The sequence below is a fragment of the Rousettus aegyptiacus genome, unplaced genomic scaffold, assembly GCF_014176215.1.
Source record: "Rousettus aegyptiacus isolate mRouAeg1 unplaced genomic scaffold, mRouAeg1.p scaffold_m13_p_19, whole genome shotgun sequence".
Lineage (NCBI taxonomy): Eukaryota > Metazoa > Chordata > Mammalia > Chiroptera > Pteropodidae > Rousettus > Rousettus aegyptiacus.
Genome location: NW_023416294.1, coordinates 2,288,572 through 2,315,438, shown reverse-complemented (window position 1 = coordinate 2,315,438; position 26,867 = coordinate 2,288,572). Strand labels below are relative to the sequence as shown.

At 57.2% G+C, this 26,867-nt stretch overlaps 1 protein-coding gene across 8 annotated transcripts in view; it reads left to right on the top strand.

Moving 5' to 3' along the window:
- The window catches only part of SHROOM2 (shroom family member 2), a 106,091-nt gene that overhangs the window by 51,418 nt on the left and 27,806 nt on the right, over window positions 1–26,867 (top strand). For 7 of the 8 annotated variants that reach the window (XM_036235687.1, XM_036235695.1, XM_036235692.1 and 4 more), the window contains 4 exons: window positions 2,359–2,510; window positions 12,477–12,605; window positions 15,043–17,401; window positions 18,538–18,635. In XM_036235687.1, the coding sequence (XP_036091580.1) occupies window positions 2,359–2,510; window positions 12,477–12,605; window positions 15,043–17,401; window positions 18,538–18,635 (2,738 nt within the window). Of the gene's footprint in view, window positions 1–1,417; window positions 1,728–2,358; window positions 2,511–12,476; window positions 12,606–15,042; window positions 17,402–18,537; window positions 18,636–26,867 lie in introns of those variants that run through there. The other variant, XM_036235691.1, reaches the window with a different exon arrangement.

Sequence of the window (26,867 nt, the reverse complement as noted above, 5' to 3'; positions counted from 1 at the left end):
GTTCAGCTGCCCCTCTGTGTGCCGTTGGCTCCTTCACAGTCCCCGCCCCCGACGCGTCCGCCGCCTGTCTCCGAAACCCGGGCTTGGTGACAGTGCGCCTTGCACACCCACACCGGAAGAGGGCACACGCGGTCCGCGGAGGAGCCTTTCACGGCTCTGCCCCTCGTGTCTTCTACGGGGAGGCTCCTGGGGGCGTGCGGGAGGGGAGTCAGCCGTCACCGGCCACACGCCTGCACACGTCTTCCGGGTGGGAACTGCGTCTTTCAGGACGCGCCCTCCCCGTCGGTCTCCTGCAGCTTCGGCCAGCGCCTCCGCCACCAGCCCTCGAAATGCCAGGGGTGCACGGCTCTGTCCATGGTGGTCGCGGGTCTGCGGGTCTGTGTTCTGTGTAGGGGGCTCCTTGGGTCCCGCCCCCGCTTCGATCTTTAAATACCATCTGCCAGGGGTCAGCTGCCCCTGACCCTCCATCGGCCCAGCCCCCTGGCCTCCCGCCCGCTCTGCTCACGTCCAGCCCTCCATCCTGCACCGTGTGGACCCGACCCCGCGGCTCCTTGTGGCCCAGGGTGTAATCTCGGGGCGGCTGGAAGCTGGCTCACCATCAGCCTCTTATTACCGAGGCCAAAACTGTCTAGACTTTTGTAACTAGTCGTTAACCGGACGCGTCGCTCCACACGTCCGTGAGGATTTGCCGACGCCGCCGACTTGCCGCGGATGTTCGCTCTGTTCGGCCGAGCGTTCCCGCGGTCCTCAGAGCTGGGCGGAGATGGGGGTGGGGGACATGCAGTTGCGGAGCCGAGGCCCCGTCGGCGTTAGCGCCCACCCAGGCTTCTCTCTCCCAGGCGAAGGACCTGCCTCAGCGTCCCGTGCAGGCTTCCGAAGCAATTCCTGGGGCATCCGGTCGGGGGGCAGGGAACAGGCTGCGCACCCGTGTGTGCCCGCAGCGACACCCTTTTTGGTACGGAACACGAGATGGCGTACTTTTTTTTTTGGTAACAAGCCAAGCAGTAAATATTTTTGGCTTTGTGGGTCATATTTCTCAAGGCTGTCCTGTAGCAGTATGTAAACAAACGGATATGGCTGTATTCCAGTGAAATTTTATTTTTCCTCCCCAAAAAAAGAAAAAGGCGGCTTGGCTGGATGTGCTCACGGGCTGTGTAGCTTGCCAAGCGCAGGTGCAGAGAACAGTCTGGGTTCATTGAAATCGACGGGGCTTATCGCTATGCAGGAAAGACTAGGCTGTGGATTTAAAGACTGAGATTTCTCAGGAGGAAACTTATAAAATGGGCAACATTCTGGCTTCTCAGGAGCCAGTCAGTAAATGTTCATGCATATGTGTTTAGCACTGAGCAGGGAATGTGTTAATACAGCCTGCTGCAATCTAGTTCGTTCGCTAATCAAAGATCTCACGTGTCAACAGGGATGGAGAGAGATTGGAGCCTTCATACGCTCATGGCGGACTGTTAACTGGTACAGCCGCTTCGGAAAAGCCCGGCAGCTCCTCAAAACGTTCACCCTGTGACCCCGCAGCTCCCCTCGTAGATAACACACACACACACACACACACACACACACGACAAAAGGAAGCACGCTCAATAAAACCTCGACACCAGTGTTCGCAGCAGCATCGTAGCCAAAAGGTCCAGAGAATGCAGACGTGCGCCAGCTGATAAGGGATGAGTGACATGGATTCCGTGGGATGGAGTCTAATCGGCCGTAAGAGGCATGAGGTGGGGACACCCGGGACAGGGTGCCCGGACCTCGAAAGCCTCGCGCTGACTGGGTCGAAGGGGCCACACACGAAGGCCACACACTGTGTAGTTCTTTTCACGTGTGGCGTTGAGATCGGGCAGCGCCACAGAGACAGGAAGTGAGTTAGCGAGGGGCCGGGGGCCACGGGGGTCGGGACGAGGGTGCAGATGGGCTTGAGGTCTTCCCTAGAGCCCTAGAGAGTGTTCTAGAATTGGTGGTGCCGACGGTCGCACAGCACCGAATGTACTAAAAGCCACTCGCCTGCATGTTCACACGGAGCCTATTTGAATCATATCTCAGCGCAGCTGTTATCAGAGTCGTCTTACTAGGTACAGGGTCGACGTGTGGGAAACAATTAAAACGATCCGTCCTTATCGCTTGGAGAGAGCAGAGCCAGGGAGTGACCCTGTGTCCTGGGAGCCACTGTTTCTGGCTGTGAGCGTGGCCTGCTCTTCCCGGCCCCCTCGGCAGACGGTGGCCCGGGTGGGTCCTCCCGCCGCTGGGTGATGAATTTTGGGACGCCTGTCCCAGGGCCCGTCTTCCCGGGTGCGTTCCGGGGACCCGCTTTGTCCGTTTGAGAGGCTCACGCGACCCCCTTCTTTGTTTCAGATCGAAGAGGGGAGTAAAGCAGCAGAGGTGGACAAGCTGCTGGCCGGCGACGAGATCGTCGGCATCAACGACATCGGCCTCTCGGGGTTCAGGCAGGAGGCCATCTGCCTGGTCAAGGGGTCGCATAAGACCCTGAAGCTGGTTGTGAAGAGGTGAGACCCGGGCCTCACGGCACGTTCGGCTCCAGCATGCACAAGTGTGCTTGGCTCGTCTGTATCATTTCAGCAGTCCTGATTTGGACTTACATTGTGTGTGTGTGCGTGCGTGTGCGCAAGTGTGTGTATGCACGTACACGCATGTAAAATGACATCTCTTCGCCAAGGATGACCCAAGCGTCAAAAGTTTTAAAACACGGCTTTTGTGACGACTGATCATTTATTTTGATTGGTTCAGTGTATTTGCACACTCAGATCTTTCTCTGGCAGCTAGAGTGTTATTTGGCAATGCAGATCATTCTCTTGGCAGAGCGAAAACCATGTTTCTTCCAACTGAACTGAAGTGTTGTTGCCCGTTGTTTGTACAAGGTGGCAGGCCGCCGTGCTGTGGGGTTGTACACTGAAACAGAGTGCGACCGTGGGTGACAGGCAGCCAGCCCCCAGCTGCTCCCGGCGCCGTGCCGAGGGGACCCAGCGGCCACGTCCTAGCAAGTAGATTGTTGACGGACATGCGGATGACTTGCAGAGGTGAGGAAGCAAATTAGGGACATGACGATTCTCTGCACGACACGCAGGACAGGGCCCCGGACACCACGGAGGAGTCCGTGATTTGTAGTGTTCACGTAGAAATAGGGCTCCAAAATAGTGCTCCACCTGGCATTTCGTAGTCGACGGATTCATAGTTCAGTGTTCACATGTCCTCGTTAGCAGCATCAGTAGACTCTTTTCGAGCCCGGCTACACATTTTAAAAGACACATCGACTCGAGCACGTGCTTCAAGTCTTCGTATGGAGTTGAAGTCAAATTCCCGAAGGACTTGACTTTATTTATTTATTTGTTTGTTTTTTTAATTTCACCAAAAGCAATATGCAAGGTGGAGGTTCAGAAACCAGGAAAGATGAACTTCCATCCTTTGCCACATTGGTTGTAGCAAGCTCCTTTCAAATCAGAAAAATGAAAATCTCAGAGCGGCAGTTTGGAAGCCCTTCGGGGAAGCGGGCCGTGAGAGGCCACGTCACATTGTATGATGACGTGGTCGTTTTGTGGTCACCTCGTGAACCCTCCCGTGAGGCAGGACGTGTGTTTTCACAGGACTCGGGTAGATTCTGTGGCGATGGCAAGGATGCTCAGGGCTCCGTAGCGCTCCGGCGGGAGTTATCCACCGTGTCTGAGAGTCATCACCCAGACGCCCGTGTGATCGGGGTCCCTTCTTCCTCCCCTATGGGCTCCATGGTGGGGCTGCCGACGCCCCCAAACATGAGCCAGCCCGCTGGCTTACTGCGGGGACAGTTTCGTCCCCTTTGCGAGGAAAGTAGCAGCTTAGGTGACACTATAGACAAGCCATGGGCTGCTGACTGCGGCGCCTGACGCACAGGGCGCGTGAAAGGCTTGGGCTCATTGATTCGGATTGGCTCTAACTGCAGCCGGGTGAGCATCTCGAGTAGCTCTGGGCGGGGAGCTGACGCCGAAGTCCCTTTAGTCAAACCGATCAGTGTGAGACTGGCCAGCCCAGCGCAGGCAGCTGCAAACAAACGGACAGAGATGTTGCCACCTGTTGGCGGGACAGAATCAAGAGGCAAGGGTGTTTTTCTACTGGCTGTATCTCCCAAGGTAAAATGAAACGCCGGTCAGTGCCAGACCTTCTAGGGTCTGAAGAGCGAGCGTATGGTAAAGTTGGTTTAACGGTGATAGACGTGAAGAACAGAATTTGCGTCCCCGCAAGGAGCCCGTTTCTAACGTGAGAAGCACAAGTAAGACACCAGCCTACGAGAAGAGTTTACCCAGGAGTCCGTGAGGCCACTTCACAAGGAGACACTGGGTTTTGACTCTCGAGTTGGCACAGAGCTAATAGACTCGCGATGCCCGCTGCGGGTGACCCTTGGGGACTTACGTGACGGAATGCTGCTTACCTTACGAATTAGACACGTTTCCCGGTGAGCCGTTTGGCAGCGTGTTTCAAATGGCGTCTCTTGGACGCGGAATTTCGTTCCCGGGATCCTAGACATTTCAGCAAAACGGGAATTAACTAAAATCGGTTAGGGCCATCCGTACCCTAACTGCCAGAGAAAAGATATGCAAGTAGCATCAGCATTTCCAGACGGGGATGGGTGCCCAGCAAAGTCACGCTGAGTGGAACACACAAAAAAACATTTATAGATGTTCCATTTTTTTTTTTTTGTTAAGTTTTAATTGTGGTAAAATAGACCCAAAAACTTTTACCATCCTAACCATTTTCGAGTGTGCAGTTCAATAGCTTATTAGTTTTGTAACGATAAAAAGACTGAGCTGCTTGCATTTGTAAAGAGGAGGAGCCTTTGGGGTCTGCACCTGTGTGCGCAGAAGTCAGGAGGCTCGGGCACCAGGAAGCCATCAGGGTGGCCGTCACGGAGGCATCACACTGTTCGCACAGTCCCCAGAAGGAGTTTATTCCTTGCGCTGTGATCAGGACCAAAAAGACGACCCCTGGTGGGCGGATGTTGAAATGCTGGCTGCGATGGTAACTTTTTTTTACCCCAAGGGTAACTTTTTACTCTGGTTTTATTCCGCCTGCATACGTGTGCTTCTGGATCATGGCGATAAGTTCCGAGCGGGGGAGTTTTTGCGTGCGAAGGTGTGGGCGTTGTGAAGTGTGTTTTGGTTCTCTTTGGGAAGCTGACAGGCGACACGATGGTTTCAGTGTTTAAACGGGCCTTTCTGTCGTTGTGGGTGAAGTTGGGTGTCGTTCCATCTGTTGAGAAGGTGGTTTTTGAACTAGAGGAGCATCCTCAGGGATATGAAATAGACCGTCTGAATTCTGCTCGGCACAGCATCCGCAGCATGGCCGGCCGGGGGAGGGGGAGGGGGAGGGTCCTGGGCTTGCCGGCCGCGTGGCTGACCGGTGGCTGACCGGTGGCTCAGGTGTGAGGGCTCAGGAGGAGTGACGGCAGCCACCGTGTAGAAACCGTCTTGCATGCTCCGGACCCCGGTTCTTCTCAGTGACGGCTGAGCAGGGTGAGGATCTGGCTTACGTAGAACTTCATATTTCAAACGATCGGTATAACAAGATACAGAAACGAACCCAGCAGTTTGTTTAAACACTTTCCTCTTTTTTTGAACACACTTTCCATGACACACTTAGGTGTTTAAAATTTTTAAAAAAATTTTTTGTGTTGGTTTTTAAGTATAGATGGAGGTATATTTGCCTATTAGAAAATCTGAAATTGTGCTTTATTCACAAATGGGAGTGACATTATCCGCAGAGGTTAGTTAGTTCATATCAAGACCTGATGCTGCCATCTAACACGGGGTGAATTATTGCTGGAAATTCTGCACGTGGTAACGACTCGAACACCAAGCTCGTGTATTACTTTCCTTGTTACGAAGGCACCAGCGGGGGCTTTTAAAACGATTTCTCTTAAAGCAGCAGCATGCCTCGTTCTCTGTCTGGATTTCAGTCTCTGCTTCAACCTCGCTGTCCTCTCTTCTCCCGCACGCAGCCCCGACTCTGGCTCGTCTCGTGGAGCACTGAGCGATGTCTAACATGATATCTAGAGCTGCAACATGGGGTGTGTGTTTCCCCCAGAAAGCGGCTGGTTTGCGAAAAGGCGCTCTGTACGTAATTCATGTGCTGAGCCGCAAACACCCAAATGAGTGGAGTTTCAAGCGCCTTAGGGAAAGTTACTTTTACATATTACGCCTTGCATTATTTTCTAGAGCTCGTGATTGACCTTTTGATCTTTCTTACGCGTCTCTGCGGTAACGTGTGCCTCCCATGTCATCGTTAATGTCATGCTCGACCCGGCCGGTGTTGCAGTCGGTTTTGCCAGGGCCCAACGATCGCCAGGGCTGACTGACGTTACTTCCCGCCCCTTTGCAGTCAGCCGTAACCCTTCTGTGCCTCTCATGATGTCCGCTAAGCTGGCGTTCAGGAGCAGATTAGCACCCGGGGGCGGTTCTCTGCAGCGGGCTGCGGGGCTCAGCCGGCCTGAGTGCTGCGCGCATGCTCCCTGGGACCCACGCTTGCTAGGAGCGCGTTTCTCACGATGCGCCCTGGTTTCTAGACGACACCGAGTTGCAGTGCGCCCTGCAGTGGGCCGGCACGGTGCTGTGCTCCCCTTGCCCCGGGCTCCTCGGACCTGTCCTGGGCAGGTGGCTGTGGGTGGGGGCCCCACCATGGGTTAGCGGAGGCGTTCCCGGAAGCAGCTCCGTGTCATGGTGTGGCCGGAGGACCAGGATGGCTAAGACCTCGCAGGTTGTGGCTCCTCCTGGCTCCCATCCCCTCCCCTCCCCTGCCGACTGTTTCTGCCGGAGGGGGTGCATTTTAGAGGGGACGCGGGCAAAACCCTGTGCCTTTGGAGGGTGGGCTGAATCGTTTGTTCACGTTTCACGGGAAAGGTTTCTATGTTGCACGTTTTGAGGATTATGGGTTGTGGCTACTGTGCTTATTTTCTTATTAAAACAGAGTAGACTTAGAGGTGTGTGCTGGACAGACAGCCTAACTTATTGGGCTGTTTTCTATTGTTTTTTTTTAATTGAGCTATAATTGACCCATATTAGTTTCAGATGTACAGCATAATAACTCCGTATATGTATATGCTGCAGCATGATCACCGCAAGTCTACGTAACGTCCATCACCAAGCATAGTTACAGTTTTTTGGTTGTCGTTGTGATGAGAACGGTATTGTTTTTGTTAAAATCAGAACAGACCGTGTAGCGTGGCGTTATTTTACCTTGGGAGAAGTTGCTTCTGTCTCTAACTTTGCGGCGTCTGGCCCCTTCCATCAGGCGAATCTCTAATTATGTGAGACGTTTCATATTCTGAGTCAAGCAGAGACTGGCCAAAAGGTTTTGGTTTTCGTTGCAAGGCATGCCAGCGATGTTTGTAAAATCCAGTTTGGGAACATGGATGGTTTCTGACGTTAAGATGCGCAGAGAAATGTTTCACTCCTTTTTTGCTTCTTGGTTCTTATAAATGAGCCTCATCAGCCCAGTTGCTAGTCTTTGGGGCTGCTTTTGATTGGTTATATATATGAGTGGCGAGCACCCTGCGTTTCTTTGCCAAAAAACTCCGCTGTGCCGAAATGGTGCCAGGAAGTGTGCCGGCACCCTTTACCCCAGCGCGTTAGGCCGAGTCGCACACGAGGCGGTCCGGGCTGTGTGCCGTGAACACAGGCGGCTCGCTCAGAGCTTTGTCGTCACGACGGTGCCGGTGGGATCGTCTCTCGTTTCCTTTTTGCTCACACGACTGGGTTTCTTGATGTGAAGATTATAAAAGTTCACAGACAGAAATCTAAGGCTCAGGTCTGTGTTCGCTCGGGGGCATTTCTACGCTGCCTTCTCTGCGGACGCCCCCAGGAGGAACACCAGAGTCCAGAGGGACACATGCCCCCTCACCCCGGTGTCTCCACAGAGGGGGTCCCCACGGTCCCCACGGAGGGCGTCCCCGGCGCCTGCGGCCTGCGTGAGAGCTGCTCCCAGGCCTTTGTTTAAAATGCCGCTTTGATGTCTTGTGTTGGTCTCAGCGTTTTGGGTCACTTGGGGATGTTTATGTTTCCTTAATTTTCCCCACGTAGAAAGGCAGGAACCACCGGACTCTCTCCACAGGACTGCGGATTTTATCGGGCGTGATGTCAACATCCGCAGCGTTGCATTGTGTGTGACCTCTGCTGGCGAGAGCTCTCTGCCATAGAAATCCTCCCATAATCCTCCTAGGGCATTGCCTTTTTTCTTATAGTAAATATTTCTTACAGTGTTACCATTTGTAGGGTGCGCTGAGGTATGTTTTGCACACGCGTGGAACACGCGTTGGAAGCCCTGCAGCCCGGCCCTTACACACATGGCATTCGGTGGCTGGCCCTGGGGGCTGGCACTGAGCAGGTGACTGGTGCAGATGGGAAGAGCTCCACCAAGTGGTGACTCCGGGAAAGGCAAGTAGGATGTAAGGCGACCTCTATGCACGGTCTTTCCTGACGACAAGGTCCTTGAGCGGTTTTTGAAGGCTGCGCCAGGTTCAAGATGCAAATATAGCCGTATGTCAGGGATCTGAGAGCTTCCCAAGGAGGGTGCCAGAGGGGGTGCAGCAGAAAGGGGGGGGTTGTAGGCAGAGGGACGACAGGGCGGCTCGGGCTCGCTCGGTGCTTCCCAGGCCAGGGCTTGTACCTGGATCCCCGGGAGGGCTCGTGCAATCATACCTGGCCTGCCCAAGCCTGCGCCAGGGCACGGCAATGCCGCTGGCCCAGGGGGCGCGCTCAGAACCCCCTGGCCCGATGCAGGGGTCCTGGGAGCAGGAGCTTCCCTCTGTGGAAACTGGGAGCAGCTAAAGGTTGTGGAGCGAGGGTGTGAGAGCTGCCCGGAGCGGCTGCAGGGTCATCGGGCTGGGCAGGAGGAAGAGACGCACGAGGAGAGGCCGGGGGACCCTTACGACGTCACCTACCCTCCCGCAGCCTGGCAGGAAGCAGACAAAGGCGGCAGGGTCACAGCGAGGTCGCCTCTGTGTTTGCAGGACAGTGCTTTCTTTTGTAAAGAGTGAAAAGGGCGTGTGCCGTGGTCCCTGGCACCCCCTCAGCGTCTTCCTGGCCTGTGCCCTCTGAGGGACCTGCCCCTCGGGGCCGCTGCCCCCCCTCCCCTCCCTAAGCCCTGGGGTCCCCCTGCCTCCTCCCTTGCTGGGTTTCACAGCCCGCCCTGTTCCCGCCCTGTGCCCTGACTCGTGCTGCTCTTCCCGAGGCCTCGCCGTTGACTCGTTGCCCCCCGAAAGGCTTCCCCGGCCTCCGTGCCGCCCGAATGCTCACACACCCTACGTGAGTCCCCGTCACAGCGTCCGCCCAGGGCGGCCACGGGTCTTAGGCGTCCGACTGCCCGAGCTCCCGGGGACCGAGCTCAGACCTCACCTGTTGTATAAGCCGGCACTCACGCGATGGATTTCTTTTTGAAGGGAAGGAGGCAGTTCTGTCCTTTACGTGAATGGTGCCTGTTTTCACGGAAGCCGTGACGCTGACAACCGCTTTTCAAAAAGGAGTTTTGATATCTCGGTCTGTTCTTCATTTTCACTGCTGTCCTAGGCGTTTTCATTTTTCTGATCGAAACCCTGTCCTTTCAAAACAAGACCATATAAAGATGTAGAAATGCACTGTGAGAAGCAGGGAACTGTGTTCCTCTCGGGCGGGTCCGGCCGAGGACTCGGCCGCATTGTTGTTGTGGGGCTCCGTGCGAGGGAGGGCTCAGGCCTCCCCACGTGGGGCGTCCCTACCCATGCTGCCGGCACAGAAGCGTGACCGTGGCCACCCTGGGTGAGCTGCATGGTCCCTGGGGCCGTGATGAGCCCCAGGCCCTGTCGCACCCCTGTGCACGAGCCCCTGGAGTGCTCCCCATCAGCTCGCCCCGAAGTCACCCCCTGGCCCTCCCTCCTGACAGGGGCTTCGTTCCTGGTCTCCTGGTTCAGACCCCTGCACCCACGCCACCCCCCACGCACGCCGCCCTCAGCCCGCTGGCCGAGGCCGAGGCCGAGGCCTGGCCGCGGTGGGCAGGCGGACTCCGCTCTGCAGCTCGCCCGGTCACTCCGATGCGGCGTCGGCCGCGGGGCCGTCTCCCACCTGCCTGCAGGGCCGTCTCCCACCTGCCTGCAGGGCCGTCTCCCACCTGCCTGCACGGCCGTCTCAACGAGTGGTTCGGGCGCGGTGTGCGGCCTCACCCTGGTGTCTTTGTTCACGTCCGATGCTAAGGGCGCTGTGAGGTGGCCGGGGGGCGGGGCGGGCTGAGCTCGCCTCGCGTGCCGCGTGGGGCGGTCGCCCAGGCCTCCGTCGTGGGGGCTCTGCACGGCCCTCACATCTCCAGGGGCTGCGTGGAGTAAAGCCACGCGAGTGCGCGCTGTTTTATGCATGGTGTGTGTGGTATGTGTGTGTGTTGTGTGTGTCTGGTGTGTGTGGTGTGTGTATGTTGTGTGTGTCTGGTGTGTGTGGTGTGTGTGTGTTGTGTGTGTGTTTTATGCATGGTGTGTTGTGTGTGTTGTGTGTCTGGTGTGTGTGTGTTGTGTGTGGTGTGTGTGTTGTGTGGTGTGTGTCTGGTGTGTGTTTTGTGTTATGTGTGTGTTGTGTGTGTTTTATGCGTGGTGTGTGTTGTTGTGTGTTGTGTGTGTGCTGTGTGTGTGTAGTGTGTGTGTGTTTTGTGCTGTATGTGTGTATGTGCTGCATGCTGTGCTTGTCGTGTGGTTCTGGTGTGTGCTGCGTACATTGTGTACATTGTGTCTTCTGTGTTGTGGTTGCGTTGTGTATTCTGTGGTCGTCGGTTGTCTCTTCTGTTGCGTGTTTTGTGTGGTCGTGTTCCGTGTCGTGTGGTTGTGTCGTGTGTCATACGTGGCTGTGGGTTATGTCTCGTGTGCTGTGCGGTTGTTGAGTTGTGTCTGTTATGTGTGTGGCGTGTGGGAAGAAACGCCACGCTTTTATTCCCATGGGGTCCTTAAACCTCCTCTTCACACCTCTGTTCCATCGGGGGATGGTTCACACCGACCAAGCGCATGCGAAGTGTCTGAAAACTAGGTGAGATGTTGCCACAAAGCATAAGGCATGTTCTTTCCCAAGCCTCTTGTCCCTTTGCCTCCGGGTTCAGTCGGCCTGGTTTGTTTCCTTCATGAGTTAACGATCAAGGAAGATGAAAGAAGCCGTGGACGATACAGGAGAAGCCCCCTGAAAGCGAAGCTCACGTGGCCAGGACCTCCCTCACGAGGATCCTGATTCTCTGAGGCATCGTCCTGGGTCTGCAACCCCTTGACTTCCGTGGTGTGAGGAATTGATTGGTTCGTGGAAAACTAGCAAGAAGCCAACACATTCCACATTCGGCCACCCATGTCTTTTTCCTCATTAATTCCTGGAGTCGTTCGGCGGTTTTCATAAGCCTTTTTTGGTTTTCCCTTTGATATTCTCTATCATATAATATTCTTTAACATTTTTGGCTGCTTTGAAAAATGGTTAATCTCCCTCAAGTTCCACAAAAAGCCCAGGCGAGGTCTCCTTCTTTCCTTGAGTCATAAGCCGCCCACCGCGAGGCTCGTTCTGCCCTGAATTGAAGACGTGGAAGGAGGAGAGGGGACCGGAGGCTCCGTCGTGTTCACGCGGCAGCCGAAGGGCCTCCCAGCTGGGGGTGCCGCGTCACACCCGGGCAGGTGTGGCCGGAAGACTAATAAACCACCTGTAGGATGGCGGGGCCTCCGGAGTGGGACCCGAGGAAGGGTCGTGCCACGTTCGGAAGTCCTGGGCTTGCTGGTCACATGGCAGGGATGTTTAGTGGACCTCACAGACACTCCGAGGGGCTCGGAGGCAGGCATGCCCGCTAGTCGTAACGGCTAGATAGTGGGGTTTACGTAGGTATGTGAATGAACAGACAGAGAAGCAGGTGGAACTCAGTGAGCTGTTCTCCAGCCCAGGGCCTTCCCCTCTAGGAGGCTGATGACCTCTGCAAATCCGCCCTCACACGGGGAGAGATTCTGTTTGTGACCGTGCTGGTGGGGGAGGGAAGGGCAAAGTTTATTCGCTTATTTAGCAGACATTTTATAGAATAAGTGCTGGTTCACCTTTTGGACACTGTGTATCAGGGTAAGTTCTCCTTTAACAGAAATTTAAAAATGTTTCTGCTCAGATATAGTGGGAAGCTCCTGAAAGTGATGCTATAAATCAGGGGTCCCCAATCCCGTGACCGTGGACCGGTACCTGTTCGTGGCCTGTTAGGAACAGGGCCTCAGTAGGAGGTGAGCGGTGGGCCAGCGAGCGAAGCTCCATCTGTATCTGCAGCCGCCCCCCAGCGCCGGCTTCACCACCTCAGCTCCGCCTCAGATCATCAGGCATTAGATTCGCATAGGAGCTCCAGTCCCTGGGGCCCCAAAAGGTTGGGGGCTGCTGCTGTAAGTCACGTAGGACTAGCCATGACTTCTCTGCAGTCTCGGCACAAAGGTGTCCTTGGCGTGACGTGCCTGAGTCGTCTGCGTTCTTTTCCAGGAGGAGCGAGCTCGGCTGGAGGCCACACTCCTGGCACGCCACCAAGTTCTCCGACCACCCCGAGACCATCGCCGCCCAGTTCTCCTCTGCCAGCGACTGCCCCCCCTGGAACAGCTCACACCACACAAGGTAAGCGCTGCTCTCCCGCGGGCATGCGCAGTGGTGACGCTCTGTCGAAAAAGCTCCAAGAGCAAAGAGGAACAAATGGTTTTTCATCGATGAATTGATGAGCCCGGGGACTTACCTCTTTGGGCTGGATCCTTTTGGGCCAGCTGAGTTGGTAGCTCTGAGTCCAGCGGGGTGGGCACCCACGCCACACTTGCCCACAGCACACCCTTTTGAGATGTTTCCACTTGTTGATAGGTCGGGCGGGTGTATTTTGCAAAAGCTTCCCCGGATGCTGCTGCGAATGTTTGGGGAACCCGGGGGTTTCCTAACCCAACGCAGGCTGATGGGCAGCCCCGGGGGCCAGTGCTTCACCCCTGAGCACAAGGCAGGGGACATGGGAGTCGTGGGTCAGTGGAAAGCGGAGTGCTGGTTGACCTGCACGCCTGTGGCCCACATTTCAGAGTCAGAAGGGCTTATCTGATACTGCTGGCTCAGAGAGGCTCTAGCTAGTCACAGGGTACTGACCGGTCACATTGGGTTGGTGGCCAATGTCTTCACTAGAATCCTGTGTGCATGCGTGTGCACATGTATCTATGTGTGCATGTGCATGCACACCTCTGTGTGTTTGAATGTGTATTTCTTTGTGCTTTTATGTGTATATGCAGATGTGTGTGCACACATCCAAGTACATGCATATCTGTACACATGCACGTGTCTATGTGTGTGCTTGAATGCTTGTATTTGTGTGCATTTGTTTATGCAGATGTGTGTGTGTGTATGTGTGAGTTTACATGCGTATTTGCAACTATGCTTGGGTCTTTGTGTGTGTGTGTGTGTGTGTGTGTTTTTCGAGCCAATGTAACCATCTCAAAATCAGTTTTTGGCCTGCTACAAATTTGCAAAGCACTCATGCGAGGTGAAGGAAATATGCATCAAATACAGCATTAGCTATTTAAAGTGACAAGAGACGATGGTATTGGAAGTCCAGGGGAATTTTGAAAAACCACAGATTCTCAGCCGAGTGGTAAAACTTCAGTGAAAAGCCGGCCTTTTACTTCATTATTGAAGTGACTTAACGTAATAGGATCTCCATTAAGCCCATATGGTGGTTTCTCGATTACAGAAACGGTTATGCTGCCCAGATCTGTGTGGAAACTGTGCTTAGGCATTATTTATATCTGTTTGGACCTGGGACCTCATGGGAAAAAGTCACCTCGGGAGTGTTGGTGGGAGGCTGGAAAGGAACGTGCTCCATTTTTGAGAAGGGTCCTTGGTCTGTCCTCACAGGAAAGGGTGTAAAATCCACAGTCACCTCCCTTGCTCAGATGGCCGACCCAGTTCAACTCTGGGTCAAGTTTGTTTTTTTTTTAAACCTTGAAACATGAATATTCCAGCTTCGTTGAGCTTTGACGAAAGTGTTTCACGTGCCTGGGAACATAGTTTCCCCGTCGAGAGCTGTCAGCTTCACCCAGACACTGTTACTCCCTCACAGAAGAATTAATTCCTGAATTAAACCCCTAGCACCGGGCTTGTTGTAATAAACCCATTTTTTGTTTGTTTGTTTCCTCTCGTTTGTCCTCCATCCTAGTGTGGAACCCCTGTTTTTTGCCATGTGAGTCCAGCTCCAGCGAACTCTGTGGAGTGTGATCCAAGGCGCGGGCACATGGCCACGTCTGGTCTCGCTGATCGAGCCTGTGTCTCGGGTTATCTGCTGGCTGCAAGCCAGCAGCGGAACTGTTGCTACTTTAACATTCGGGTTTGGAAAAGTGATGTTCTCCCCGGATTTTCCCTTGTAGTTAGAAAGTTGTTCTTGCTCGATTGCTCCTTTTGTGTTCATAATCGATAGTAAAAATCACTTTGTACAGCGAGCCAGGGACCCATAGCGTGTTCCTTCCGTCAGGGGCCACAGGGGAATTTGCACAGCCTCCGCGGCCAGTGTCTGTCCTGAGCACTCGCCTCTATCTCGAAAGCTGCCCCAAACCGTGTGTGAACAAGTCGCTCGTGATTGTGTTCCCATAGAACTAGATTTATGAATGTCATTTTCATGGGTCATAAAATAGTTTCCTTTGGATCCGATGCCACAGCAAACATGACAACGTCTAAAACCTATTTTTAGCGCGTGGGCTCCAGTTCGCCAAGAACCGTCCTTAACTAGCGATGGATGGCTGGCGGGTTCACACGGGCACGGCCTGCCGGTGACTGCCGTGGACTTTGGCCCGCCAGCAGGGGACGGTCCGCGCGCCCGCCCTCACAGGGTCACTGTGTGAAATGCTAACACCCAGATGTGTTACGGTCACATTTCCGGGCCGGCGATCCCAGTGCAGGAAGCATTCTTGTCGCCCGGCATGGCGACGTTTCTGCCCGGGCCCGGCGGGGTTCGCACTGCTGTGCCGCGTCTCCCGCTTTGCTGGGCCCCGAGTCTAACGTCTGCTGCCCCTATGTCTCTTCTCTCCCCCAGCTCCTCCTCCTCCCAGGACCTGTCGGGCGCGTGGGAGCACACCAACCTGCAGCTCGCCTCCGACCCGTTCAGCTCCCTGGGCAGCATGGACAGCCTGGACCACCCCTCGCAGCCGGGTCCCTCCGCACGCCTCTCGGCCGCCAGGTCCTACAGCGGCATTGACCGGCTGGGCGGCCCAGCCAAGCGGGAATTGGCCTATGGCTTATTCTCCACCGGCTCCGGCACATCGGACCGCACCTTGCCGAAGGCCGACGCCTCGCCCTCCGAGAACGTCGTTTGCAAAGCGGGTCTGTGGGAGGCCTCGCGGCCCGTCGGCAGCAGGCAGGATGCTCAGGGCCCCGAGGAGAAGGTCCGGGTCCCCTGTGACAGCAGTAGAAGCCTGAGGCCGGAGGACAGGCCTGGGCCCAGGCTGGCCACGTCTGGGAGGTCCACTTTTGGGCCCATCTGGTATGTTCCTGATAAGAAGAAAGTAGGAGCGTCTCCCCATGCACCCCGCCCCCCTCTCCGAAGTGACAGCTTCGCCGCCACCAAGAGCCACGAGAAGGCGCAGGGCCCTGCGTCCGCGGAGGCGGCCGGCGGCACCCAGCCCTTTGCGGGCCTGAGCCGGGCCCAGCCGCGTGGCGACTGCGGGCCGGAGCCGGCCGGTCAGCAGCGCAGGCCAGCACGCCCGGGCGGCAGGAGACCCGGCAGTGCGGCAGGCGTCCCCGTGGACTGCGGGTGGCCGGCGTCCGGCCCCGGGGCCCCCCGCCGGCTGCAGGCCTCTCTGTCCAGCACGGACGTGCGCCTCCCCCCGTCGCCCTGCGGGTGGCAGCACCCGCGCCAGCGCAGCGACGAGAGCCTGTTCTTTCCCTGGGCCCCGCTGCCGCCGCGGGAGCAGCTGCGCAAGGCCCTGGCCGCGGGCCGGCAAGAGCGCCGCGCCCACCGCGTGCAGGACGAGGGCGCCCCTCAGGGCCACTGGCCCAGCGCTGGCGACCACAGCTGGGACAGCGCGGGGCAGGCCCCGTCCCACGGCGCGGCCTCGAGGCCCGGCCTTCCGGGCAGCGCGCGGGCCGTGCAGTTCCGTGACGACTGCTGGGATTGCGCCGTGCCCGCGGGCGCCGGCGAGTGTGCACCAGCAGGCCCGAAATCCCGCCGTGACCCTCCTCCGCAGCATGAGGCCCCGGCTGGGCAGACGGCGGACCCAGGGGACGGAGGAGCCGGGGGCCGCTCCCCGGGGGTGGACCAGCCCCACACAGCCGGCCCCAGCGACAGAGCCAGTGCGAAGAAAGTCGCGGACGGCGTCAGCTGGGCCGAGGGAGACAGCGGCAAGATCTCGGCCCGGGCGACGCCCATGTTGCACTCGCTGAGTCAGGAAGGCCTGTGGCCGACCCAGGGCGCCCAGCAGGGCGGCGGGGAGCGGCCTCCGCCCGGCGAGGCCCCACTGGGAAAACCCCTGCGGAGGAGTGACCGTTTCGCCACCAGCCTGCGGAACGAGATCCAGCAGTGGCGAGCGAGGCTGCAGAAGAGCAAGAGCGTGACCGCACTGGCCGCACCCCTCGAGGCGGAGGCCGAGGCCGAGGCCGCCGGCTGGACGGCGGGCGCCCGCGCGGCCTCCCCGGAATCCGCGCTCCCGGGCACCTACACGGACCACGTGAAGGAGGCCCAAGCCCGCGTGCTGCGGGCCACGTCGTTCAGGCGCCGGGACCTGGACCCCAGCCCAGCGAGCGCCGGTCAGGCGGAGTCGCCGGGACACAGGGCCGGGGAGCAGCCCGCGCATGCCGCCGCCGCCGCCCGCGTCGGGGAGGCGGGCCCGGCCGCGGCGCACGTGGCCCGCATCGGGGGCCGGAAGCGCTTCACGGCGGAGCAGAAGCTGAAGTCGTACTCGGAACCCGAGAAGATGAACGAGGTGGGCCTCTCCGGGGCTCAGCGCCCGCAGTCCGAGGTCGCCGTGGCGCCGTTCGCCGACAGGTGGAAGTTCTTCGAGGAAACCAGCAGGCCGGCGTCGCAGACTCTGGGTCCCAGGCAGGCGGCTTCTGGGGCCCCGAAGGAGAAGCCGGAGCGGGCCCGGACCCCGGGCGCCGGGGGCGAGGGCGGCGAGCGTCGGCAGCGGGAGCCGGCCCGCAGCGCCTCGTCTGCGGAGCTCGCCGCCCGGCCCAGGCGAGGGGCGAAGCCGGGCAAGCTGGAACCGCTGCGCAGGCTCGGGACCTTCGCCGAGTACCAGGCGTCCTGGAGGCAGCAGAAGCCGGCGCCGGAGGGCGGGGCGTCTGGGCGGTATCACTCGGCCGACGACATCCTGGATGCGGGCCTGGGCCCGCGCGGCGGGCTGCAGCAGGTCCACGAGCGGTCCCGGTCGTCGCCGTCCGGGGACCTGTGCAAGCAGGTGAGCGCCGAGCGCAGGTGAGACGCTGCCGCCCCGACCGCTGGCGGCAGGCGCGCCCCGAGCCCGCACGGGGCGGCTCCGCGTTGCCGCGACGCGTGCCCAGCTGTGGCGCAGTGGCAGATGCTGTGTTGTCACCCACGGCTCGAGTTCCCGGCCCCGTGTTCATCGTCTCTGCCTCAACTGTCCTGCCTCCCCCTCCACCCCCCATGAGCACGTTCCTCCCTTAATGCCAAGCAAAGAAACTTGGGGAGAAATGGTAGAAAATGGCAAGTTCTCTGAAGTGAAAAGCGATCCTTTGTGTGAAAGGTCAGGACGACATCTGACAGCCGCTTGTCAAATATGGATGTCCTTCACCGTTTTTAGCCTCTGTGCGTTATTATGATTATTTGCAAATATTTTTAAAATCGCTCTGGGGCAAACGTAGGTAGAAAGCAACGGGTTTCGCTGTCACGCTTTTTTGAAGGCAAGAATTATGTCGGTCAGAGTCGACGTCAGCCTTTCTAGGAAGCGACAAATTTGCGTCCATGTTTCCAAGTCAGCAGTCTGTGTGTGTGTCTGTCTGTCTGTCTGTTGCTCTCTCTCTCCCTGCTGTTTCTGCCATCTAAATCTGCATTCGTATGTGTCAAAGGAAAGGTTTCCCACAGAGCCAGCAGCACCCGAGGCGCGGAGTTCAGCGTGCGCTCGCGGCCGCGCGGGGAGAGCCTCCGCCTGCTGCTGGTACCGATGCCTGCAGACATTGCGAGCATTGTTCCTGCCCTGGCCTGTGGCCTGTGACCTCTCGGAATTCCACGCCCGCTCGGTCAGCGGGCGAGAACCCCGGGCTCTGGGAGGTCCCGGGGCTCAAGGCTTCGCCGCACTGAGCTGTGACCAGCCGAGTTTGATTGGATTTGGGGTTTGGGGCCGGTGGGCCCCCGCAGCTTGCCAGGCCTCGCCTCGCATAGGAGTTCGGCGTCCTGCCCACGGCTGGGGCGGACGCAGGGTCTGGTCGGGGCGCAGCCGGGCCAGCCTGGTGGCTGAGTGTCGGTGCCAGGCGGCGGGCGGCGTAACTGCCCGTGGCCCAGGACCACAATGAGGGGGTGCGTAATAACAGAGAAGGCAGCTCGATGACCTGGTGTGTCCCTTGCTGCCCTTGGCAGGAAGCCCCCGTCGAACCCCGGCGGCCAGCGGAGGACCCTGCCGAGCACAGAGCACTTCCCTCCACAGCCGGGGCCGAGGAAGGACGTCCCGCCCCGAGGTAGGTGGCTTCGGGGTTGCCGACAAGGCTTCTCGGGGGCTGGGGCTCTTCATACTGGGCGAATGCTGGGTTAACGTGGTCGGCTGTCTGGCCAGACCCTCACTGGACACAGATTCCAGGGTGCCCGGTGCGGGAGCCCCATCGCGTCCGGGGCAGAGCCGTGGAGGACGGTGACCCCACACGGTGTCCCCATGGCATCTTTGCTGTTTAAAACGGCTGCTGTTTTCGGTACAGTGCGGTCCTCCCTGTTGACGGGACAATCCGTGTGTGATGGGCCGGAATGAAACGCTTTACCCGGAGCGCTGATGGACGGCACGTTCACAGCCTCGTACGCAGCTGGGCGGCCGGGGCGCCGTCCCCAAGTCGGAGTCGCCACGAAGGGCTGCCGGTCAGGAGGGGGTTCGGGCGAGGCTGTCAGAGGGGTGCATTTCATGGGTTCATTGGGAGCTCCGAAGTAGAAATCAAGTCCGTCGGCTGCGCAGGTGAGGACCAGCGCTCCGGACAGAGCTGCGGATGGCAGAGGTCACCGGCAGCGTGTGGCCCGGGCCGCAGGTGTGACATGTGCGAGGGTGGAGTTTAGATTGAATACAGTGTCCCCTCGAGCTTCATCCGTGAGGAGGGCACGAGGAGACGTTTCTGCAGCAGCCGTCCTCTGCCCGGGGTTAAAAGGGCTGAGGGGAGGCTGGGAAGGAGTGGACGCCGGGGTCACCGCACGCAGGTTTTCCTGTGGCTTCGACAGTCTCCGGTGATCGGTGCGACTTTCCAATTGGAACGCTAACCTCAAAATTCAAGGTTCCCTTGCAGACATCACCGATGGAAGTGTTTGCTTTTCAGAGCCTTGTGTGATGACGTTTTATTTCGTTTGGCTTTAACCCGAGTGCCGTAAGCCTCACTCCAGGGTATGAAATGTTTCAGCGGCTCCGAGGGACCGCAGTGGCATCTCGTGCATGCCTGCGTGGGCAGCCGGTCGGTCACTCGCCAATCTGCACAGCCGACAGCCAGAACTGCCGGGCTGGGAAGAGGGGGGGCGATGGATAACCCAGCTACGGGGCTCGGGGCGTGGGCGGCAAGCGCAGTCACGGCTCTGTGTCTGGGGGCTCCATGCCGGTCACGTGCCGAGCGCCGGGAAGGGGGGAGGCCGATGGATAACCCAGCTACGGGGCTCAGGGCGTGGGTGGCAAGCGCAGTCACGGCTCTGTGTCTGGGGGCTCCGCGCCGGTCACGTGCCAAGCGCCAGCCGGGGTCCTCCTTCAGGGCCCGCGTCCAGCCCCGCTGCAGGGTGGGGCGCACCCGCACCCTCACTGCCCTGCCGGCTCTGGCTTCGCCCCCCCACCTTGGAACCGCAGAGGGTGCACGTGGTCCTTGTAATGTAGCTCCTCGGCTGTGAGTAGAGAGGCCTGATGGCTAGCTATGATGCATGGAGTGTGTGTGTGTGCGTGTGGGTGTGTGTGCATGTGTGTGTGCTGAGTGGCTCCACCAATAGTGAGAGGGCAGAGGGTAAGGAGGAGGGGCGTGTGCTCTGTTTTTCACGGCCAGCCCTGCCTTCCAGCGGGCCGCGTTGACCAGTCTGAAGAAATTAGTTCCAGAACCTTTCTGCTTCTGAGCGGCAAACCCAGCAATTTTCGGAATCGTGTGTGCTTTTCGAGAGGGGCAAGGCCTCAATGAAATTCTAGAGTGGAAACGGGCAAAAGTCATTTCCAACTTTTTTTTTCCTCTTTCTCGGAGAACGTTGATTTTCTGAAGTTTCGTCAACAATAGTGCATGCGAAATGTTAGATCTGAGAGCAAAAGGAATGGAAATGCAGGCAGAGGAGTGACTGTCTTTGGCTCACCCAGACCGAACCCAAGATGCAGAGGGTCGAAGACGCTCGATGTTTTCCGTAGTTTGGAAGTGACGTAGCCGTGTAGCGACTACAAGTTGCTGATCTGATCAGCGAGCGCACCGATGAGAAATGTTCTTTGTCGTGATTTCCTGGGATGGCAGAGAGAGAGCTAGCATTTGCTCATGCACGCTGGGGACTTTTTTGGGGGGGGTGTGGCTCCAGGAACTCTGCTCTGGGTACACACAAACGGGGCAGAGGTGCCATCCCCGGCGACCTCACAGCGCAGGAGGGAGGAAGGGCCACCATGGAAGTGGTAACTCGTGGTTAGAGTTCTTGTCACAAGTCGCAAGGTGCTTCAGAGTCTCGGAGGCGAGGGGCGGGCGAGGCGGCTGCCGGCAGGGCTGTGGCCGAGCTACGATGAGCCCGGGCGCGAGGGGACGCTCCCACCGCGTGCGCGTCGCCCTGAGCAGCCCGCCGTACCCCGTCTGCCGCGACTCCCCAGCGCCCACTGTGCCCGCAGCTTCGGCACCAAGTGCTCCGGGCTCAGTGCTGGTGACCACCGGTGTCTGCCCCTGCCGACGGTTCCGCAGACGTGGGTGCTGGCCAGCTTGTTTCTCCCGGGACTTGTCCTCGTGGCTGACAGACGGCGGCTTCTTCCCGGGCCCTCACTGGGTCGCGCCTCTGTGTCCGTCTTTGTCCTAATCTCCACCTCTTATAAAGACAGCAGTCGTGTGGGATCGGGGCCCGTCCCCACGACCTACCTCATTTTTCCTTAATCACCTCTCTGAAGACCCCACCTGCAAATGCAGCCTTGTTTCGAGATCCCGGGGTTCACTGTGAATTTGGGGCGCGGGGGAGCAGAGTCCGTGACACGGAGAGAAACGTCTCTGCGTGTCTCTCTTCGTGCCCATTTTTTCCGCTGCGTCCACCCTGTCGAGAAGTGTCATTCCATCGCGGAGCCGATGAGGTCATGCTTGGCGCGCGGGTGTCTGACATACAGGGGACTTCCCCTCCTCCGTCCACCCTTCCGTAGCCTGCGGCCGGACTGAGGCGGCCGCCCTCTGACGGCGGTCCACGCGTCCATGCCCGGTCCGAGCAGCTCGCGAGCCGGCCTTGGACTGTGGACCAGGTGACAGGCGTCCACGCCACGGACCGTGCACTGGCTTCTGCTGCCCTAGGAGTGAGCTGCAGACGCCGTACTCGACCCGCAGGGCCCTGCGTGAAGGAACTGCTTGCTGCCACCGGCTGGACCTGCAGGCTTGCATTCTGTCGGGACAGATGGCCCAGGGCCTTCAGAGCCTCTCAGAATATGTCCTGATTCCCCAGTCACGGCCACAAAATGGAAATCAGGGTCATTATGGAAAATGTGCTTGACTGTGAAGTTCATAAACAAGCTAAAGAAAGCCGCCCGAAGGTCAGCTTCCTGTGTGAGGGTCGCCTTCCCCTGGGAGGTGACCTGGTGGACAGAGGTTAATGCTCAGACTGGTTTTTTGTTTACGAGTACGTTTCAGAGTGAGATTCACCGCCCACGGTCCCCCGTCATTTGTGGCTTTGGGGAAGACGCTTATGTTTCCTGGCCTTCAATTAACTGAGGGGCAATTGGCGCTTTGCATTGCGAAGTGCTCCCCTGGGCGGTTACGAACTTGGGGTAAACAAGGCAAAGCTCCAGCTTGGGACTTGCGCAGGGCTTCTGTGAAGGACCGCCATCCGTGTGCACGGGGGAGTCCTTGCCAGCTCCCTCCTTCGTCCCAGAGATGACCGGCCGCCGTCGCAAGCACTCTGCACCCTGGGGTCCGGTGGTTCGTTTTGACGTCTGCATTTCTAACTACACTTTCTCCTTGTGTTTCTACCCACATGGCTTTGGGAGGTGCAGTCACGACAGGTGACTGACCGCAGGTGCGTTGACTCGCTCGCTGGCCGGGTCTCGTGACGTCACGTCATTTCGAAGGAGGCGTTAGGAGGCAGTGGTTTGAGGGTTACAGGGTTCGGGGCTGGGCAGGAGACAGCGAGGCTGGGTAGCCACACGTCATCCTGGGGGCAGGGCAGGAGCCCAGGGCGCTCACCCGGAGGGCGAGGCCTCCACTGCCCGTCCCGACGTGACACCCGCTCTGCTCGGGGCTCCTCCTGTCCCTTCCATCCTGTCACCCCTCAATTCTCACAGGCACGCTGGCCGCCTCCGTGCCCTGTGTCGGGTCACTTTGTCACGTTTTAGGGCTGAGGTGGCCCGGGCCACACCCACTCAGTGGCCGTATGGGTTTCAATGCTCCTTATGTGAATGCCCTTCTCTCTGGCACACGCACCAGGAAATGCTTCTCTACTTTTGAGATCGTTCTTGCCACCTCTGGGTTCTCGTAGGCCTTCTGGTTCACGGCCTAGGTGAGGTGCGTCCATCTTGACTCAAGAACCGAGCCGTGAAGTACCAGATCTCCGATTCCTGCTTTTTCGGCGGGACCCGGTGCGGGACCCTTCATAACCCCTCTGTAACTGACTCCCGTGCTTGAACGGGGCGCAGTCAAACATCTTCCTCGAACCTGTACGATGAAGCCTTGGTGCACACGTAAGCACATCGCATCCTTGACCTCTGAACGTGGGCTTTTCAGCCCTCCCCTGCAGAAGGCGCAGGCTGGTGACGTGCCTGAGCATCTTGGCAAAAGCGGACATTCCAAAACCGTGAAAGGAGGAAAACGTGCCTCACAGAGATGATGAGCGAGATCATCTCGGGTGACCCGTGAGCGTCCCGGCCAAGCCGACACATTCCTTGTGCACCTGCCTCCCCCCTTCTTCCCCGGCGCCCCCATCGGGGCAGCCGGCTCCATCACACGCTTGGGAGGACTTTGGAAAGTGGGCGGCGGGGGCTGGCAGTCTCCTTGAGACCAGGGCGAGGCGGCTTCAAGGCAGCGAGTTTTGCCTTTGCTGCTGTTTTCTGTGTTGGTATTTTTCTGTCGCAACCCTGAGATCACGTGTCTGCAGGGAGGCCTCTGGGCAATCCCGGCCACGGAGGCTCAGCCCCCTCGCAAGGTGACCGTGACAGCTAGACGCCCCTTCCATTTCTCACTTTTACCTCCTTCCCGTGGGACACATACACAGGGCCGCGTGGGTTGTTATTTGATAATTTTTAAATTACTCCATGTTACTTACTTTTTTCTTGGGCAATGGGTTGTAAAAATTTTAATCTTTTTAAAATTATGGTGAGACGCACGTCATGTAAAATTTACCGTTTGAATGTCTACAACTCCACAGCGCTTTTTCTCACCCCAAAAGGAATCCTTGTATCCATTAAGCCTTTCTTGAAGTGGTTTCTTTTGAATGTTGAACTCGAAATGGTACACCGTGTGCTGTCAGACTGTGCCTTACTGATACCCGTCGCCATCCAGTTAGAGGCGAGATGGAGACTTGGCTGTCAGAATTCATGTTTCACAGACTCAAGGGTGTGTTAAGTGATTGTTAGATTCTTGCAGCTGGTCTCAGAAATTGAGTAAACTCCAAGTTTCTGAAGGTCCATCCGTTTGGCAAAAGGGAGCACAGTTAAGTGAGTTGCCTCTCCTCTTAGCCCATCTACAATGCAGCCAGATACTTCTAAGTGTGCGCAAACCGTGCACATACCCCCCAGTTCATACAGCGCGAATTCCCCCGGTTCACGGCAGAGCCAGGAGCGTGTTTTGTGCCTGCGACCGGCCATCCTTGCTCCCACCAGCTCCGCCGGCAGCAGGATTCACAGGAGAAGAAGGTGGAGGAGGGTGACAGAGAGAAGCACTAGGTCCTGATGTTCTTGCAAGTTTAACCTTTCGTGTCTGTTTCCACGCTTATCTGGAAATTCTTATCTGGAGGTCGTGGGTGGCGTGCACAGCCACAGCTTGTGTGTGTGGTGCCGCAAGAGGTAGGGATGTCATCGGCATAGCCCCCGGGGGGAGGACGGAATAAGTCTAGGTTGTCACTTGTAACAAGGCATCGCGGGGCTGTGTCCTGTCAGCCAAAGGGCAAGTGACGAGGCCTTTCGTGGCATCCAGGAAGCCATGGTGGCTGAACCCAAAGGAAGGCACAAGACCGACAGTTCATTATTCCCTGCGGAGCACGTCAAATGTCTCATTAGACGGGCATCGACCTTGCGGTTTTACTCCCATGTAACTTGTAAGTTCGTTTTGTGTTTTATAACCGAAGGACTATCAAAATAAGGATGATACCTTTAGACAGATTTTACAATTATAATAAAGAATAAGCTGTACGTCGCATGATTCCATGTGTATAAAAAAGGCAAGAATGGGCAAATCCAGAGAGAGAAGAGAGCAGATTCGTGCTCGCCAGGGACGAGGGGCGGGGGATGGGAATGGCTGCTGGCGTGCACGGGGTTTCTTTCTGGGACTATGAAAATGTTTTGGAATTACTTACCAGTGCGAATATACTGCTGCGAATATCCTAAGAGCTAGGGAACTGAACACTTGCAAGGGGCAGATTTTATGGTCCCGTGGGGTCCGCCCTCGTCCGTGGTTTCAGTCACCCGTCGTGAGCCGCGATCCGGACATCGTAAATGGAAAATTCCAGAAATCGACCGTTCACGTCGGAAATCGTGCACCGTTGCGAGCAGCGTGTTGGAATCTGACGTCATCGCACTGTGTCCTGCCGGGCGCATGAATCACGTGTGTCGAGTGTATTCACACTGTGTGCACCGCTTAGTCGCTTGGTGGGCGGCTCAGTGGCTGGGCCACCTGTCAAAGCATCGCGGGGCTTGTGTTCGAGTCACTTTATTTTACTTAATAATGGCTCCAAAGCACATGAGTAGTGATGCTGGCAGTTCGAATATGCCAGAGAGAAGCCGTAAAGTGCTTCCTTTCGGTGAAAAGGTGTGTGTGTGTGTGTGTGTGTGTATAGGGAAAAACATGGTATTAGGGTATGGTACTTCCTGGGGGTCTTGGAATGTGTCCCCCAAGCCTCAGGGAATGGGGACCACTGTAGATGAACTTTATGTCAACTTTTAAACATCTTAGAGGTCAGTATCGGGACTCCACAGGAAAGCGAGTTTTAAATGTAAAGCGAGGCTGCGCCTTTCCCAAGTCTGATCCACGCGGCTCGGATCCGGAGGTGGGCAAACGTTTCGGCTTTGAGGAACGTATTGTTCCTGTCGTGACGAGTCGGCTCGGCCCTGGTGGCTCGGCAGCCGCCGTAGACAATGGGACGTGGAGGAGTGGCTGTGGCCGTGTGCCAGGGAAAGGTGACAGAACAGGTTTGCCGGCCTCTTGTTTGGTCGAGGCGGGTTAGGAGATGATGCTCTGCCGCGAGTGTGTGCCCCTCGCCAGAAATGCGGGGCCCGAGCCGCGTTCTGTCTGGACATTTTCCAAGAGGCTTCTCTCATGATTCTCTCGCAACAGGAGTTCCATTTCTCTCATTTTTTTTTTCTGTCCGACTTCTCTCTCGTTTGGTTGTTTGACTTTGGGAGTTTATACCGTCCACCCCAGTGGAGGCGGCTGTGACTTGTTCACAGTGCGAGCGTGAAGGAGAGAACAGGATGCTCTGAGACTGGCTTCTTTGTGACGTTCAGATTTTCAGCGACAGCGGGGTGGGCAGGGTGTCCTCAGACCCTGAGAGCCAGGCATGTTGCTCATTTCAGGTGATGTGACTTGCAGAAGGTTCAAGGCGTCACAAGACTGCCCGAGAGGCCAGAAGAAAGACTTGTTTGGGAATGCGAATGTCCCAGGGTGCTTATTTTATTCCGTCCCCTTATTTGTGGACTTTTGCAAGGGCGCAGATCAATGGTCTGTGCCAATTAAAGGCAGATTTGTGTGCAATTTATTATAATTATTTACCACATAAAGTCTTAATGGTATTAAGACAGCACCAGCTACGAGAAGATTCGAGCATCTCACACGCCCTGTAATTATGCCTTGTTCCAGGAAGCCTGCATACGTGAAAAGCCTGTTGGGAACCTTAATATTACAAAAGTATTTTCTCTTTGGAAATAACTCAGTGAGCGTCTTCTTTAAAAGTGGATTCCTCGGGCACACCCAGCCCGGCCTTGGTTTCTAATATTCTCGTCCAGTGAAAGGAAGCAGGGCTCCTTGGAGGAATAGGTCAGTCTAGGGCGGTGGCGGGGCCATACGGGGCGAGCCTGCAGCCTCTTGTCGTCTGGAAAAGTAAGGGAGTAGAGAGGGAGAGAGGGAGGAAGGGTAGGAGGAGGGGAGGCATAGACAGACATGGAGGAAAAGTGAACATAGTAGTGGACTTGCGCCTCGAAGACAGGCTCAAACAACCGTTCCTCAGTCAGGCCACCCAACCCTGCTAGTAGGTCACGTGCCTGGGCGATGGATGGGATTATGGTAGCAATTTGCCTTGCAGCACTTTTAAAAGAAGCTTCGTGGCTATAACAATGTATCCGCACAGTGCCTAACATCAAGTCTGTGTAACAAAAAAAAAAAAAA